Source organism: Cannabis sativa, chromosome 2, assembly GCF_029168945.1.
Source record: "Cannabis sativa cultivar Pink pepper isolate KNU-18-1 chromosome 2, ASM2916894v1, whole genome shotgun sequence".
NCBI lineage: Eukaryota > Viridiplantae > Streptophyta > Magnoliopsida > Rosales > Cannabaceae > Cannabis > Cannabis sativa.
The window spans coordinates 50,891,496-50,906,479 of record NC_083602.1 but is presented as its reverse complement, the minus strand read 5'-3'; the positions used below and the strand labels follow the sequence as shown (position 1 = coordinate 50,906,479).

Genomic DNA, 14,984 nt, shown 5'->3' with positions numbered 1-14,984 from the left:
TCTTTCAATTAACGGGTGATGCAATTTATTAGCATGTTTCAAATTATCCTCTTCTTTTTGTTATTGATTTTTCTTTTCTTTTCCAATTATTCAGTTTTATATTTTTAAGAATAAATTTAAGTTTAAATTTTGGATACAAATAAATATTTAATTTTAATTTTTGACGATTATAATACATAAGTTATATTTCGAAATTTCTATAGGTACTTGAGTTTTAAATCATTTTAGTGTTATTTTTTTATTAGTATATTTAAAATAATTTTTAAATAAAAATAAAAGTTTAATGATTAGGATCAATCAGAGATTATCACGTGATAATTTACTTGACACTTAATAACTAGATACTTACAAAAATTTCAGAATTATTATTTAAATATTATTACCGAGAGTTAAACTTAAATATTTATATCGTAAATTATTTTATTTTAAAATACATAGTTTGTTTAAATATAGGGTTATTTGCGGCAAAACCCCCTAAAGTAAAGAGATTTTTACAACTAACCCCTAATTCTAAAATTTTTGCGGTAAAACTCCCTAAACTCAAGTTCTGTTAGCACTTAGCCCTTTCCGTCCATTTTTCTCTGTTAAATGCCATGGTGGAATGTCCACGTGTACACAGTGTACACGTGGTACAATTTTATTGGTCCACGCTATAAATATTTAAAATTAAAATAAAAAAATTAATTATTTTAAAATAAAAAATAAAAAATAAAAATATCTTTAAAAATTAAAAAAAAAAAAAAAAAATTATATTCATTTTTTTTTTCCCTTCTCTTTTCTTTCTTTCTTTCTTCTTCTTCTTCTTCTTCTTCTTCTTCTTCTTCTTCTTCTATCCTCTGCCTCTTTCCTTCTAACCCTAGCCGACTCCCAAAATCAGCCCCATCATTTTCATTCATGGCTCCTTCTTCCCTCTCATCTCTCCTTCAGTTTCACTCTCACTCTCTTTTCTCTTCCCACACTCCTAACCCTAAATTCACTCACAGTCACACCCTAAGTCACACCCTCACCCTCCCTTCTCACACCTCCCCACGTACCCTAACCTTCTGCTCTATTTCCAACCCCAACCCCCTCCCCAACCCTCGGCACCGATGAGTCATCGCCTTCTCCGTCACCATTGCCTACGCCACGACCTGTAAGAAAATCTCTTGTTGTCGCCACTGGGGAGCTCTTCTTGAAATTGGCTTCGCGCCTCATTAACAAGCCCAGCCGTGGCCCAAATGGCGAGGAGCTGGCCTCGGTTGCTATGTTCGAAAACTATGGCAAAGGTGGCTCGAGTAGAAGGAGAGGATTGGGGTGGTCATTGAGGATGATATTGAGCCTGATGTTGTGTGGGAGCAGAGCGTGATGGACCTCATAGGGAGTCAACGAGGGCTTGACAGAGAGAGAACGAGAAGAAGAAGAAGAAGAAGAAGAAGAAGAAGAAGGCGGCTTGACAGAGAGAGAGAACGAGAAGAAGAGTGGGAATGGGTTAGGGTTATTAGGGTTTTTTTTAATTTTTATTTTTTTAATTTTTTTTTAATTTTTAATTTTTTAATTTGTAAAGAAAAATATTTTTTGATTTTTTTATTTTTAAATAATTAATTTTTTTTTATTTTTTTAAATATTTATTTACGTGGACCAATAAAATTGTGTCACGTGTACACTATGTACACGTGGACATTCCACCATGGCATTTAACAGAGAAAAATGGACGGAAAGGGCTAAGTGCTAACAGAACTTGAGTTTAGGGAGTTTTACCGCAAAAATTTTAGAATTGGGGGTTAGTTGTAAAAACCTCTTTACTTTAGGGGGTTTTGCCGCAAATAACCCTTAAATATAATATGGTACTTATTACATATGATTTTTTTTTTTTAGAAAAATAGCTTCAAAATATACTACTAATAGTCATGTGCTCAAAGGAGCCCAAAGTTAGAAATATCATTGATAAATGGACTTAGTCAAAGTAAGGTTCCTGACACAATCAAAATAAACAGACTACTATACTGTGTTTGTAGTAGAAGTTAAAGCAAATATAATTAGAGTATTATTTACTACATTAAAAGGGCTAAGATGAAAACTAACAATATTAACAATATTACACGAAGTCTTAATATCCCTAAGAACTAGACCCAAACAAGAGTAACAAAATGGAGATATTGAGCTTAAGTATTAAACTTCTACAATAAGATTCAATAGGAATATTGTTGCTCCAAAAAGGTTGCATTAGTAATTACATATGAATTGTTAATAGTCTTGACAAATAGTTATTAATTATACATACAAATAATATTTTTAATAATTATTATTTATGATAAAAAAAATTTAATAATTATACTCATTTTTTATTGGGGTTATGAGAATTAGAAAGTATAATTTAAACCTCTCAATTGCATCTAATTACACAATTATTGTATAATTATATGGCCAAACAAATGTATCGAACTATATAATTACCTCTAATTAAACAAAAATTCAATTTCACTATAATTTTTCAAATGTTAAGGTAAATTTGTAAGTAATTTATGATCAGATCCTCCGAGTTAACAAAGATTCTCTTGGAATTATTAGAGATTTAATGCGAGTAGAAAAAATAATAATGAGTTAAAGTAGATTACGATGTTCAGTATCTTAAAAAATAGTAATAAGATTTTGAGTAATTTAAATTTAAATTTAACTCTCGGTTACAGATAAATATCTAAGGGCTCGTTTGTAACGCCGTATTATGTCGTATTGTATTGTATTGTATTATATTGAATTGGATTATATATCATATTTTTATATAATACTATGTTAAACTTTAATTTATATTAAAATATTATATATTTAGGTGTCCATAAATGTTAATACCACATGTAGTTTTACATAAAAATATTGTATAAAATACAATTCAATATAATACAATACAATACAACCTAATACGCGTTCCAAACGAGATTGAATTCTATGATTGAATTCAATGAAGTAGTATTAAACTTTCAGTTCATATAAGAATAAATAACTATGAGCTTGAATAACCAACAAGGTCTAACATCATTGATGTAAAAAATCTGAATTTAATTACACAGAACTGCCTTAAAATCAAATTTCTGGTTCCACCTTTAGCTATATATGTTCCACCACCAGAAAGAGATGTTTTCAACTAATTTAGTCTAAAACCATTTACCAGAAATCCTTACATGAACATTTTCCATTTCTAAAGTGGTGATATCGAACGCGGTCTCTAACAACTATGTCTCGGTTATATATCTGCGAAATGAGCTTGGTAGCAGAATGGCAGTCCTCACAGACCCTCAAGTTTTTCACTATTCTTATTGTTGTTCCAGGAGTTGTGTTAAGGAGACCAAAAGCCATGGCAAGCTTTTCACTGTGGTACTGAAGCTCAGTTTCTTTCTCTTCTTCTGAGATATCAAACAAAACTTGGGTAGTATTTGGCGAATAACCTTCGATTCGAAGCTTCTCTATGATCTTTTCCAACATCAAGTAAATGTCCTTCATTTGTGGGTGAGACCCATCACCCATTTTGAATTCATGAACTGTACCATCCAAGTCAATCATGCTAATTCCAGGAATAGTCTTTATACCTCTTTGCTTCATCAATTTTCTCACATTTTCAACATCTTTCCATTTTCCTGCCTTTGCATAGATATTTGACAATAATGCATACCGACCACTGTTATGTGGCTCTAGTTCAAGCAACATTTTCCCAATTCTCTCACCCAATTCAACATCTCCATGTATCTTGCAAGCACCTAATAGCGCCCCGAAAACAGCTGCATTCGGTCTCATGGGCATTGAGCTTATTAAGTCCTCTGCATCTGCAAGTAACCCTGCTCTACCCAAAAGATCAACAATGCACCCATAATGCTCTACTTCTGGTTCAAAACCATACAATCTATTCATAGAGCTGAAAATCCTAATACCTTTATCTACCAAGCCTGCATGAGCACAAGTGTTTAAAATGTTCACTAATGTAATCTTATCTGGTTTAAACTTTTTCCACTGCATCTTAGAGAATAGCTCAAAGGCATCATCTGCCCTACCATGCATAGCAAGCCCACCAATCATGGCATTCCAAGTAAAAGTTTCTTTGTGTTTCATCTTTTCGAAAACATCCCATGCCAAATCAAGCCGGCCACATTTAGCATACATATCCAACAGGGCAGTCCCTAATACAGCATCCAACCGAATTGAATTCCTTTCGACATAAGCATGAATCCACCTTCCTTGATCAAATGCTCCAACATTGGCACAAGCAGCTAACACACTCGATAACATAAACTTTCCCGGCTTAATTTCCTCTCTTTGCATCAAATAGAAAACTTCCAAGGCTTCCTTGAAATACCCTTCTTTTACATAACCATCAATAATAGCTGTCCAAGATATTTCATCTCTCTCACTCATTCCATCAAAAAACTCCCTTGCAGCATCTACCATCCCACACCTAGCAAAACCACTAATCATTGCATTCCAAGAACCAACATTTCTTCTTGGCATTGCCTCAAACGCTTCCTTAGCCGCTTCAACATTACCAAATTTCAAACAACCATCAATCATTGCATTCCAACAGATAACATCCGAATCCCCAGCCTCATGAAGCATCCGCCGAGCCTCATCCACATATCCAAAAGAGGCATACATCTGAATCCCGGCACTCTTTACGTGCCCATCACTGCTAAACTGATGTTTCACAACATGGGCATGGACTTGAACACCTTCTTTCGCCGCCTGCACCAAATTGCAGGCCTTGAAAACCGCAGGAAAGGTGAACTTATTAGGCCTACAATTCGCGGCCACCATTTGACAGTACAACAACACAACCAACAATGGCTCATTGTTCTGAAGACACCCTTTAATCAAAATATTCCACAAGAAAACATTTGGCTTTGGCACTTGATCGAACACCTTGAGTGCAATGTCTAAGTTCTTGAAATAAGGATTTACATAGCATTTCACCAAGGTTCCTGCTACGTAATGGTCCTGAAAATGGCCTGATTTTAAAACTAGAGCATGGGCTTGCCTCAAGTGATGTAAAGAATTTATACATTTTGTGTTTAAGATAGATAAGATTGTTTTCTGAGAAAGATGGGATGTGGGCGTGGAGGTTTCTGTACTGAAGCCCTCTGGTTTGAACTGATAAGGAAGATTTGTGGTGGTGGTGATGGCAGTTATGGTGCTTAGGCTCATCTTGTTTTTTCTTTCAACTACTAATATAATTGAAATATTTATATTATCCAGACATAAATATTAGAGAACTAGGTGTCGTTTTTTATATTATCCTCATATAATAAAATATAAAAAATATAAATATACCAAATAGTAATCCCAAACTTTTTAGGCTATCAAGTTAATGTTGTTACTATCAACCCATTTAGCAATATTATACAAAATTTCGAGATCAAAGCAAATTTACCATCTAAAAACCAACTAGAAAACCTATTACAGGTGGTTACATAATTATCTCGATAACTATTTCCGAGTCACTTCTCTAATAAGTGGATCCAAGAAAAAGAGCACTCTTTAAAAGATAAAAAACAAACAAGATGATTTCTGAGGTCAAAATCAAAAAAGACTAAGAGAAACAGTTACTTTATTTTCAACAATTAGAATTTTCTATAAGAATCCGATCTACCATTATTTAATTCAAATTCAATCAAAGCAAAATAATAATAATAATAATAAAGGCTATATATAACATAAGTGTTCTGGTCAGTGACTCAGTGTTCATGCAACTGCAACAAGGTTCCAAAACTCTTGTACATAATAAAAGGTAGCAGCTCTAATTTGTAATTTAATATATACATAGTAACTCCATGATAAACAAACAAAATCATACAAAAGAAGAGCTGCCATCAAAAGGGTATGTGTCCAAGGAACTATTCTGTTTTCAACTTATGTACAGAAAAAAGAACCTTCCATTACAAAAGCACTGACCATGACCACCATCCCCAACTAAACCAAAGACTACAACTTTCAGTCGTTTGGGAGTATTGGGTCAGCTAGATTTTTGTTCATGGTTCGATTGGCGAAGTCAACAGCATCTTGATCGTGCAATAAGGGGTTTCCAAACTCAACTGCACCTTGATCATGGACTTGGGGTTTTCCAAACTCAGCTTGGACATGATAATCCCCATCCAAGTTGTTGTGTGCTGTCTCTTTATTTTCCATGTCATTGTTGTGTACTGCAGAATCAGCCTCCAGTGGTTGAGAATATTTTTCCCTGTCCCTATTGCTTTCCTCAATGTATGGCTGCAAAAAACAAATAGATAGTAAAATATCTATAATGAAGCAGTCCGCAATGTCTAGTAGTACATGGGGTAGTGGTTTCGAGTCCTGATTCCGGTTTTGAATGAATCAACTAAGCTTAGCAAACAAAACTATGAAGTTCAGTAACTTGCTGCTACTTCATTCAAAAAGTGTGAGTTAAGTTGACAAAGAAAACAAACATTTGATTTACCTGTCGTTCACTTTCGGTGAGGTGTCTCCACGCATCGTCTGCCATACTTCTGAAACTCTGGCCTCGTTGCCTCACCCCTCTAGTTTTTTTCAACCTATCACATTCTTCCCTGATGAAGATCTGATATGCAGTCCTTATATTCCGATTTCGGCCAGGGGAAAGTTTCTTCTTGGTCTTCTTAACCACCACTGTCTCTTTCACTTTTGGTGTATGTGGGGTTAATTTATGTTCTGCAGTTCCTCATATTCAATTGGAAACTCAGATATTATGTGACATGTGTGAACTAGAAGAATGTAACAAATCAAACTCATATTAACTAATAAAATCCTTATGAGTTAGTAAACTTTAGATTGAGAGTTCAATGTAATACAATGAGAAATGTCAAATATGAAAATCAACATAGAAGAGTTTACCAACTAAGTTCCAAGTTCCAACACGTGCATAGATAGTACTAATGATATACCTCTACACACTGAATTAGATTTTCTGATTAAGATCTTTTTCTCCACTGGAACATCATCTTCTTCATCTGATTGCGCCAGGCATAATGAATCTGCACTCTTTCGCTTCATCACTGAACAATTTCCATGATAGAAAGCATGACCTGCACAAAGAAAGCCCATGATAAAAAATAAGAAAAATCTTAAACCTAACAGACAAGCTTTAAGCAAGCAAAGCCTCCTTCTTAACTAAATAGAATCAAAGCATTACATATACCTGGATCAGCAGCTGCTTTCTCAGGTGCCCTGTAGGAGTAAATTTGCTCAAACTGGAAAAGAAAAAGAGCATAAACTTGTTGAAGTTGAGCAGGAAACTTCATTTTGAGGCCATCTATTTTCAGGGCAACAGCAACTTCCTCCCATTTTTTATTTTTGGTAACCTGAAGAAAGACAAATATCATCAAAAGAACAAACAATGGTAAAGTTCTTTAGATTTCAATACAAACTCAAGTGTTTATCCCTATGGTACACAATCTTCCAAACAAAATTTGGGACCAGTTCAGTAAATATGGGACAAATGTCATAACATAATGAAATAAACCTGGTAAAAACCGCCTCTTTGAACGACTTCTTTGTAAAATACATGCAAATTGAGTAGTGTTTCTCGAACATTTAGCCTGCCATTAAAACAAAATATTAGAAAAAGGGTATTAAAAGCTTAAAGAATCAATTAAACCCTGCTACAAGAACATGCATTGGTACAAAGACTACAAGAATTTTAAATTAATGACATATAATCAGATAGATTACCATAAATCATACATATATAAGCCAAATTAGGGAGATAAAATCAAATTTATAAGATAAAAACCACAGAAAGCAAGTTTAAACCAAAACCCCATTAATTTTCCTGCCCTTTCTCACCAACCAAACAACAGCACAAGTATAAAAAGAATTTTCCTTTTCCAAAACCCCATTTAGGAAAACTGTACCTAAAAGAAAAAATAAAAAATTGGAGACTTACACAAGGTTGAGTCCAGATGACTCGTACATCTCATACAGCTTCTTGTAAAAGCTCTCAGAGTTTTCCAGCAAGTGTTTCCCATCACACACAGAAAATTTCATAGTCGAGCCATTAGAGAACTTTAAGCCGTTGATTGGACTCTCTGGAGAGTCCCCATTACCGTTCTCCATTTGCATGTCTGGAGAGTTTTCACAGTGAGATCTTCAATGGTTACTTTCTTCTTTCACAGCAACTCACTCACACTAGTCCCACATCGAGACAAAATGAAGGTGTACAGTAGGTATATAACCACTTCACAAGTAGGGTGAATCGTAACCGTTGATCATGACAGCATAATTAAAAAGACCCACGTGTAAGAAATCTAACGACTATCCTACTTTCAATGTGGTTTTTCTTTTTTAGTGTTTCAATGATGGTTTTAATTAATTATTAATTATTATTTTTATTTTTTAATAATGATTCTGAGTTAAGAGAAAGTAACTTGACTCGTTCAGAAATTGTGAGTAGTCTAACTCCATCCATGTGACGTGGCATTGCCTAAAGACTATGTCAAGCCTAACCAGCCTCACTCTCCACAAAACCCTCTGACAAAGTCCCATACTCTTAACTCTTTGGTCTTTAAAGTCTTAGACCACTTTGGTATGGTGGAGTGGATTGTACTAGATTATCTCTTAGGATTACATTCCATTGGATTGGGACTAAATTATATTAGTATTATTTCATGTTTGGTGAAGTGTAAAGACTAAATAAAGTATCAATACTTTTTAATAATATATTGAATTGGATTTGGTTGGATTAGATTATATAATTATTGATACTATTTATGTTTGAGGGAGCATATGACTAAATAAAGAATACAATATTATATTGTTTAAAAAATAAAAAAGAATACAATATTATACAAAAGTTTAAATTTTCAAATTGTTTTTTTATTAATATTAATTATTAATGTTAAATAAAATTTAATAAAATCATATATTATTTTAAATAAATAAGTGAATATTTTTTTGATAAAAATATTAATTTTGGCATTTAAATATATATTAGGAAAATATTTATGTATTTAATGTTATATTATTTAATATAATATATAATATAAATTAAAATAGTGTATGTGACGTGTATATATATTAATGTATTGTTAATATATATGATATATGGTGATAAATATAGTTTAATCATGGACTAAAAAGTAATATAAAGGGTTATTGAAATAGAATTTGTAACTTATGAACCATATGTGATTAATTGAGTAAATATATGAATTACCCAAAGGTATTATGGGATTGATAATTGTGATAATATAGTTGTTATAAATGTTCATAATTCATTTATATAATTAAATTGAGTGCTGAAATACTTTTGGAGGAGTTAGCATGAAGAAGAGTTACAAAACACATTAAATGTGTCCTGGAAAATCACTAGATAACATGTCGCCCAATGAGTAGCGACATGTCGCCTGAACATGCAAACAAAGAATGTCGATCAGCATAGCATAGCATGAAGAAGAGTTACAAAACACATTAAATATGTGTCTTGGAAAATCACTAGGCAACATATCGCCTAATGAGTGGTGACATGTCGCCTAATGAGTGGTGACATGTCGCCTGAACATGTAAAAGAGGAATGTCGATCAGCGTTACGTGATTTCGAAAATTGGAGTGCATTTTCCATTCCAGGCGATATGTCGCCAGAAGTTGTTTTTAGAAAGAACGTTGTAAAACGTTCATCCTTTTAACAGGTCCCATTTACGACTTCAGTATTTTCAAAACCTACGGTTTCGCTCAAAATAACTTCAGTAGTGTATTATTAAAAACCGAAGATAAATTGAGTTAAAAATAGAGGTTAAAGATCATTTTTTTTAGTAGTGCCAAGTCACTATTGATAAAGCTTCATCACACATATACACGATTCTACTAAGGATAAGGGACCATTCTCTATCCTTGACTTTTGTTTTTCATTGATCCTAAGAACATTGATCATCACCACCATTATTATTGAGTTTATGGATAGTTGGTCTCCCATGAGCCTCTGTTCATAAGCCTTAACATAGATTTCGTCCAGAAATTCTTTTTGTATTAACGTCCACACACTTTTGAGAACATAACTCTGGCGTGTTAGACAAAATCAATAAAATATAAAGTAGATGTAGCTCTATTACTATCGTGACATGAGAAATAAATTACTATAAATCCTGGTGTCTTATTTACTTTTTGCGATTTTACTTTACCAAAGTCTAATTAGCGTATTAATCCTCTATTTTTTATGATATTCTTAGATTAGCTAACGAAAAATTGCGTCAACATTATTATTATTATTATTATTATTATTATTATTATTATTATTATTATTATTATTATTATCATCATCATCATCATCATCATCATCATCATCATCATCATCATCATCATCAAATTTTAAGGTTTTTTAACGTGTCGTGTCTTTCAAGCTTTGTCGTGTTGTGTTTTGTTGTGTTGTGTTGTGTTGTGTTGTGTTGTGTTGTGTCGTGTTTAAGTACATATTTTCAGTGTCATGGCATGCCAATTTATAGCATTGTGTTTTTGTGTCCAAACCCATATTTTTTCGTTCCTAATCATGCTCGTGCCTCTGAGGCTTATGTCAATTTCGTGTCGTGTCTAAAAGTCAGGCCCCTATTTACAACACTAAATTTTTATCCTTAAAACGCTTAATCCCTTGTAAATAAAACTTTTGTAAACTTAATTACTAAAGTAAGATCTCTTTCATTTAAACTTCTTGAACAAGGCTTTAAGGAAATTACCATTTAACTTCTATAAGTAGAAGCTACTAATTTTTATATCTATGACAAATATTCTGACTCAATTATATCACCAAGTCCCCAATTTGTAAGTATGGGCTAGACTGTAAGGTAGACTTGTAACAAACAGATCTAATGACTCAGATAACATAATAAGTTATAATGTTTATAACTCATAATTAAGGCTATGTTTGGTGGGAGGGAGGGAGAGTAGGATGGATAAGGAAATTAGATAGGATGGGGAGTAAGAGGGATGGAGAGGATTGTTAATTTCTTTTGTATTGTTTGGTATTAAGTGTGACGTGGAAATGATGAAGAAAAAATTGATTAGTAAATTAAAACATTGTCCTTTTAAAAATAAAATTTTATTATTTTTTTAAGAGTAGTTATTGTATGTTACAAAATGTATTTTGTCTTTTTCTACAATCCTTCTAAATTTAGAGGGAATAAATTTTGAAAGTTTGGAGAGAGAATGTCTCCCTCTTGCCAAATAAGTAATTTAGTCTCTTCTTCTATTACTCTCTCTCCACCCCTCTCCCCCTCCTACCAAACATAGTGTAAGGTTGAGTTAGGCTGTGATCAATTATTGTGATATAACTAAATTAGATAATAACGATATATTCTTTCATCTAATAATAAGTCAAGGTTTATTTAGTCTCATGTAATAAATACATCTGATCATATTTATTATATTTATGTTTTCGAAAAAACATAACACTTGCTTGTATAAGTAAAACTTGTCGTGGATTACTTAGTGTAAATCAAGTGCAGTGACTAAACTAAGGACTTTAAATAAATGTTTACTTATATAATCATAATTAATTTTTATTGTGATTTACGTTACAGCAATTATAATTATTTATATGTGCGAGATTTAATAGAATTTAATATTACATGTATAACATAAAATTAGACACAATGTGATTTACCAAGTCAATAAATTTATATTTGTTATGAAATAATATAAAATAGATGAGAAGAAAGAAGAAGAAGAGAGAAAGAGAAAGTGAATGAGAATTTCTGAGTTGTTTATTCTAATGGGGTGAACCCCTATTTATACAAATACAAGAGTGAGATATTAAGAAACTAAGAAAAAGGGAAACTAAGGAAAAGAGGAATGTTGATTACAACTCATGGTAATAAATAAAAGATTTGGACATCCACATAATTATTAATATTTATAACACTCCCCCTTGGATGTCCATAATAACTGCCTTATTAAAAATCTTGCAGAAAACTTGGTCAAAGGAAAAGAGTATAGTGTAAACTAACTCCCTCCCCCTCATTTAGGCATTTGTGGAGATCTTCTAATCGACGAATTTCGATCTTATCTGCCGTCTTCTCAAATGTTGATGTTGGTAATAACTTTGTGAATAAGTTTGTAAGATTGACACTTGATTGAATATGTTGAACACCAATATGAATTTTCTTGAAGCGTATAAAGAAGAATTTGGTGAAATGTGTTCTGACTCTATCTCCTTCAATGTACCATCTTTTTAATTGAGCGATGCAAGCAGTATTATCCATAGAGAATTGCTTAAGTTGATACTTCTTTATTGAGTGCAATCCATATGTTTCCCGAATATGCTATGCCAATGATCTCACTCACACACATTCTCTACTTGCTTTATAAAATGCAAGTATGTTAACATGATTTATAGTTGCCTCGTTAAAAACCTTGCCAGAAAAACCCAGTGGGACAAAATCTGAGCTAGGGAAAAGAGTACAATATATATTTCATATTCATAATTATTTGCAAGTTGCCTCGTTAAAAACCTTGCCAGGAAAACCCATTGGGACAAAACCTGAACTAAGGGAAAACAAGTGCAACATAAATATGTCTCCCCCTCATGCACATATGATCCATAATTTTTTTGGTGATAATAAATCTCATAAGATTATTGTTATCACTTTTAAAATATCACCATATATAATCTTTGATCATATATTTTCTATAACTCTTTCAGAGTATGTATGGACTTCTAAATTATAGATGAGGGGTTCGTGGAACATTAGTCTTTATCCAACTAATTGTATCATTCATATGTGTACACAACTTTGTTCATACGAAAATTTAAAATTTCAAGTCGATATGAACATAACACATTAATGGTACTATAAATTTTAATTTGTGACAATGATGGTACTCCAAGACCATATATTTGTTCCATCTTGTTGTATGATCTTAATTTTCATATCAAATGATCATATATCTATAATTCTTAATACATATGAAGTACTTCAAGACTTCAATACTAATGAACAAACTTTATACATTTAATATTTCTCGATATACAAAAGAAATAAAAGTTTGTTTTGCAATTAATTAAAAAACTCTTTAAGAGTTTATCACAACGTATAATTTACGTATTTATATTGCATAGATAACCATAGGTATTTTTCAAATAATAATTTACTTACATGTCTTTATTTCATACAAAGATCTTTGTCATATAGTGCGCGCGACTTTGAATTTATATCACTTAAGACATGTATTAAATTCTTCTAGAATTTTTAGATAAGGCTTATTTCAAATTCTCACTATATTAGGAGCTCCAAATAAATAACCTTTTGTTGCAACATTTATGTGACGCTTATAAATCCTCATAAAATATATTCCAAGCTATAATCAAATCATGATTATATTTTCTCAATATTTAAGCCTTACTTCAATCAATCTCATGTCTATGCAAACTTTGTACAACAATTCATTATGTACAAATACATATATGCAAATTTCTCATTAGAAATATTTATTTGCACACCCTACCGGTCTTACTTCACTTTATGTGAGTAAATTTGCCTGGATTGCGTCATAATATTTTGGCCAAAAATCAAAATGTATGTCGATAATTCTCGACAAATCTAATACAATGATCCTTGCTATCTCATGTTAGTTTATTGCATATGCACACATTCAATATTTATTGTCGACAAAAATTTCAATAAATGATAATTTCCTCCCATATTGACATAACTTATAGAGATCTCTTTAAATTACATATTTTCAAATATGTTTATCATTTATAGGTACCTATATAGAATCACTTCAGGGATTCAATTATGATCAAATGTGTTATGTTTAACTTCTCTTGGGAGTCTTTTCGAGTACCGTTTTCATCACGGTTATCATTTTAATGCTTTATAACATTAAGGTATCTCCATGAATACCTCTAGATTTAACAACTTCAGGGCAAATCAAATGAACATTTATTAATAATTTCTACATTGTTCATTTACGCTTCAGGCGTTTTCAACTCATTCTATCTCAACTTTGAATAATATTGATTTGCAGTTGGTATATATCATTTTGAACTATATTGTTCTTATATACTTTGTGCAAGGATCATTTTTCAAAAATTATCATCGATCCCAACTGCTTCTCTCCCCCTGATCGAGAGAATTTTAAGAAATTGTGATATCTAATAATATTAATACACCTGTAGGGATTTCAATATATCACAATGAATCAATATCTATTTAAACTCATATATATTATATGACATTGAACTTCAGGTTCAATAACTTCAGTTTCAAGTTCAATACTTATGAACTTAATTCATTTCTAAGAATGAGTCATACGTGTATAATTAGAAATACATAAATTTACACATTTTGTAAATGCATGATTATATAATCTTATCACATCGATAAAAAACTATGCAATAAAAATCTAACAATAGCTCAAGATTGTTAAAGAAATATAATTTAAATATTTTCTATGTGCAAATATATGCACATTCTTTTTTTGAGCCTTATAAATTAACAATGAGAAGAATCTTTTGGTTCTTCAACAAAATTTAGTCAAATCCTTTGACAATTTATTGCATATGATTTATCATGTCAAAATAATTCAATTAATGAACTTCAGGTTCACTATAATTTGTATTTCAATGAAACTTTCAAAGGTAATGTAAATTCATTACAACATAATCATTATAAGTTTCATTTTTATATACACGAATAATATAATTATATTATTCTCCAAAACATATACACTCTTCAGGAGTCACTATTATGTTTATCAAATTTTATATTTCTTCAGGAATCACTATCATCAATTTAATGATGCGTATTATATAAAATGTACATAACAACTTCATCATGTTGTTATAATGGTCAAATAGATATAACCATAATATATCATTCATTTTTCCTGGTATCTTTTTAACAAGTCGTCTAATTTATTTAGACTATTCATCAGTCTAATTATCATGACTTGATATATTATATATTTAAATGTACAACCAGTACATATAATAAGTCATCTCTTATTACTTTCATAACTAGATAAAAGTTATACATCTAGGT

The 14,984-nt window shown here is 31.6% G+C and overlaps 2 protein-coding genes across 2 annotated transcripts; both read right to left on the bottom strand.

Annotated features, from left to right (window-relative positions):
- Positions 1–2,962: 2,962 nt before the first annotated feature.
- On the bottom strand, positions 2,963–5,232 carry LOC115718665 (pentatricopeptide repeat-containing protein At5g48910). Its single transcript, XM_030647488.2, has one exon. The coding sequence runs from the start codon at positions 5,161–5,163 to the stop codon at positions 3,139–3,141; it is 2,025 nt and encodes a 674-aa protein (XP_030503348.2). The 5' UTR covers positions 5,164–5,232; the 3' UTR covers positions 2,963–3,138.
- A 353-nt stretch (positions 5,233–5,585) lies between these two features.
- Positions 5,586–8,166, bottom strand: LOC115720765 (putative high mobility group B protein 11). Its single transcript, XM_030649942.2, has 6 exons — positions 7,898–8,166; positions 7,475–7,550; positions 7,151–7,313; positions 6,897–7,037; positions 6,434–6,663; positions 5,586–6,225 (listed from the first exon to the last, which is right to left on the bottom strand). Exons 1-6 carry the CDS (start codon positions 8,071–8,073, stop codon positions 5,950–5,952), a joined length of 1,062 nt encoding a protein of 353 aa, XP_030505802.1. The 5' UTR covers positions 8,074–8,166; the 3' UTR covers positions 5,586–5,949.
- Between the last annotated feature and the right edge of the window lie 6,818 nt (positions 8,167–14,984).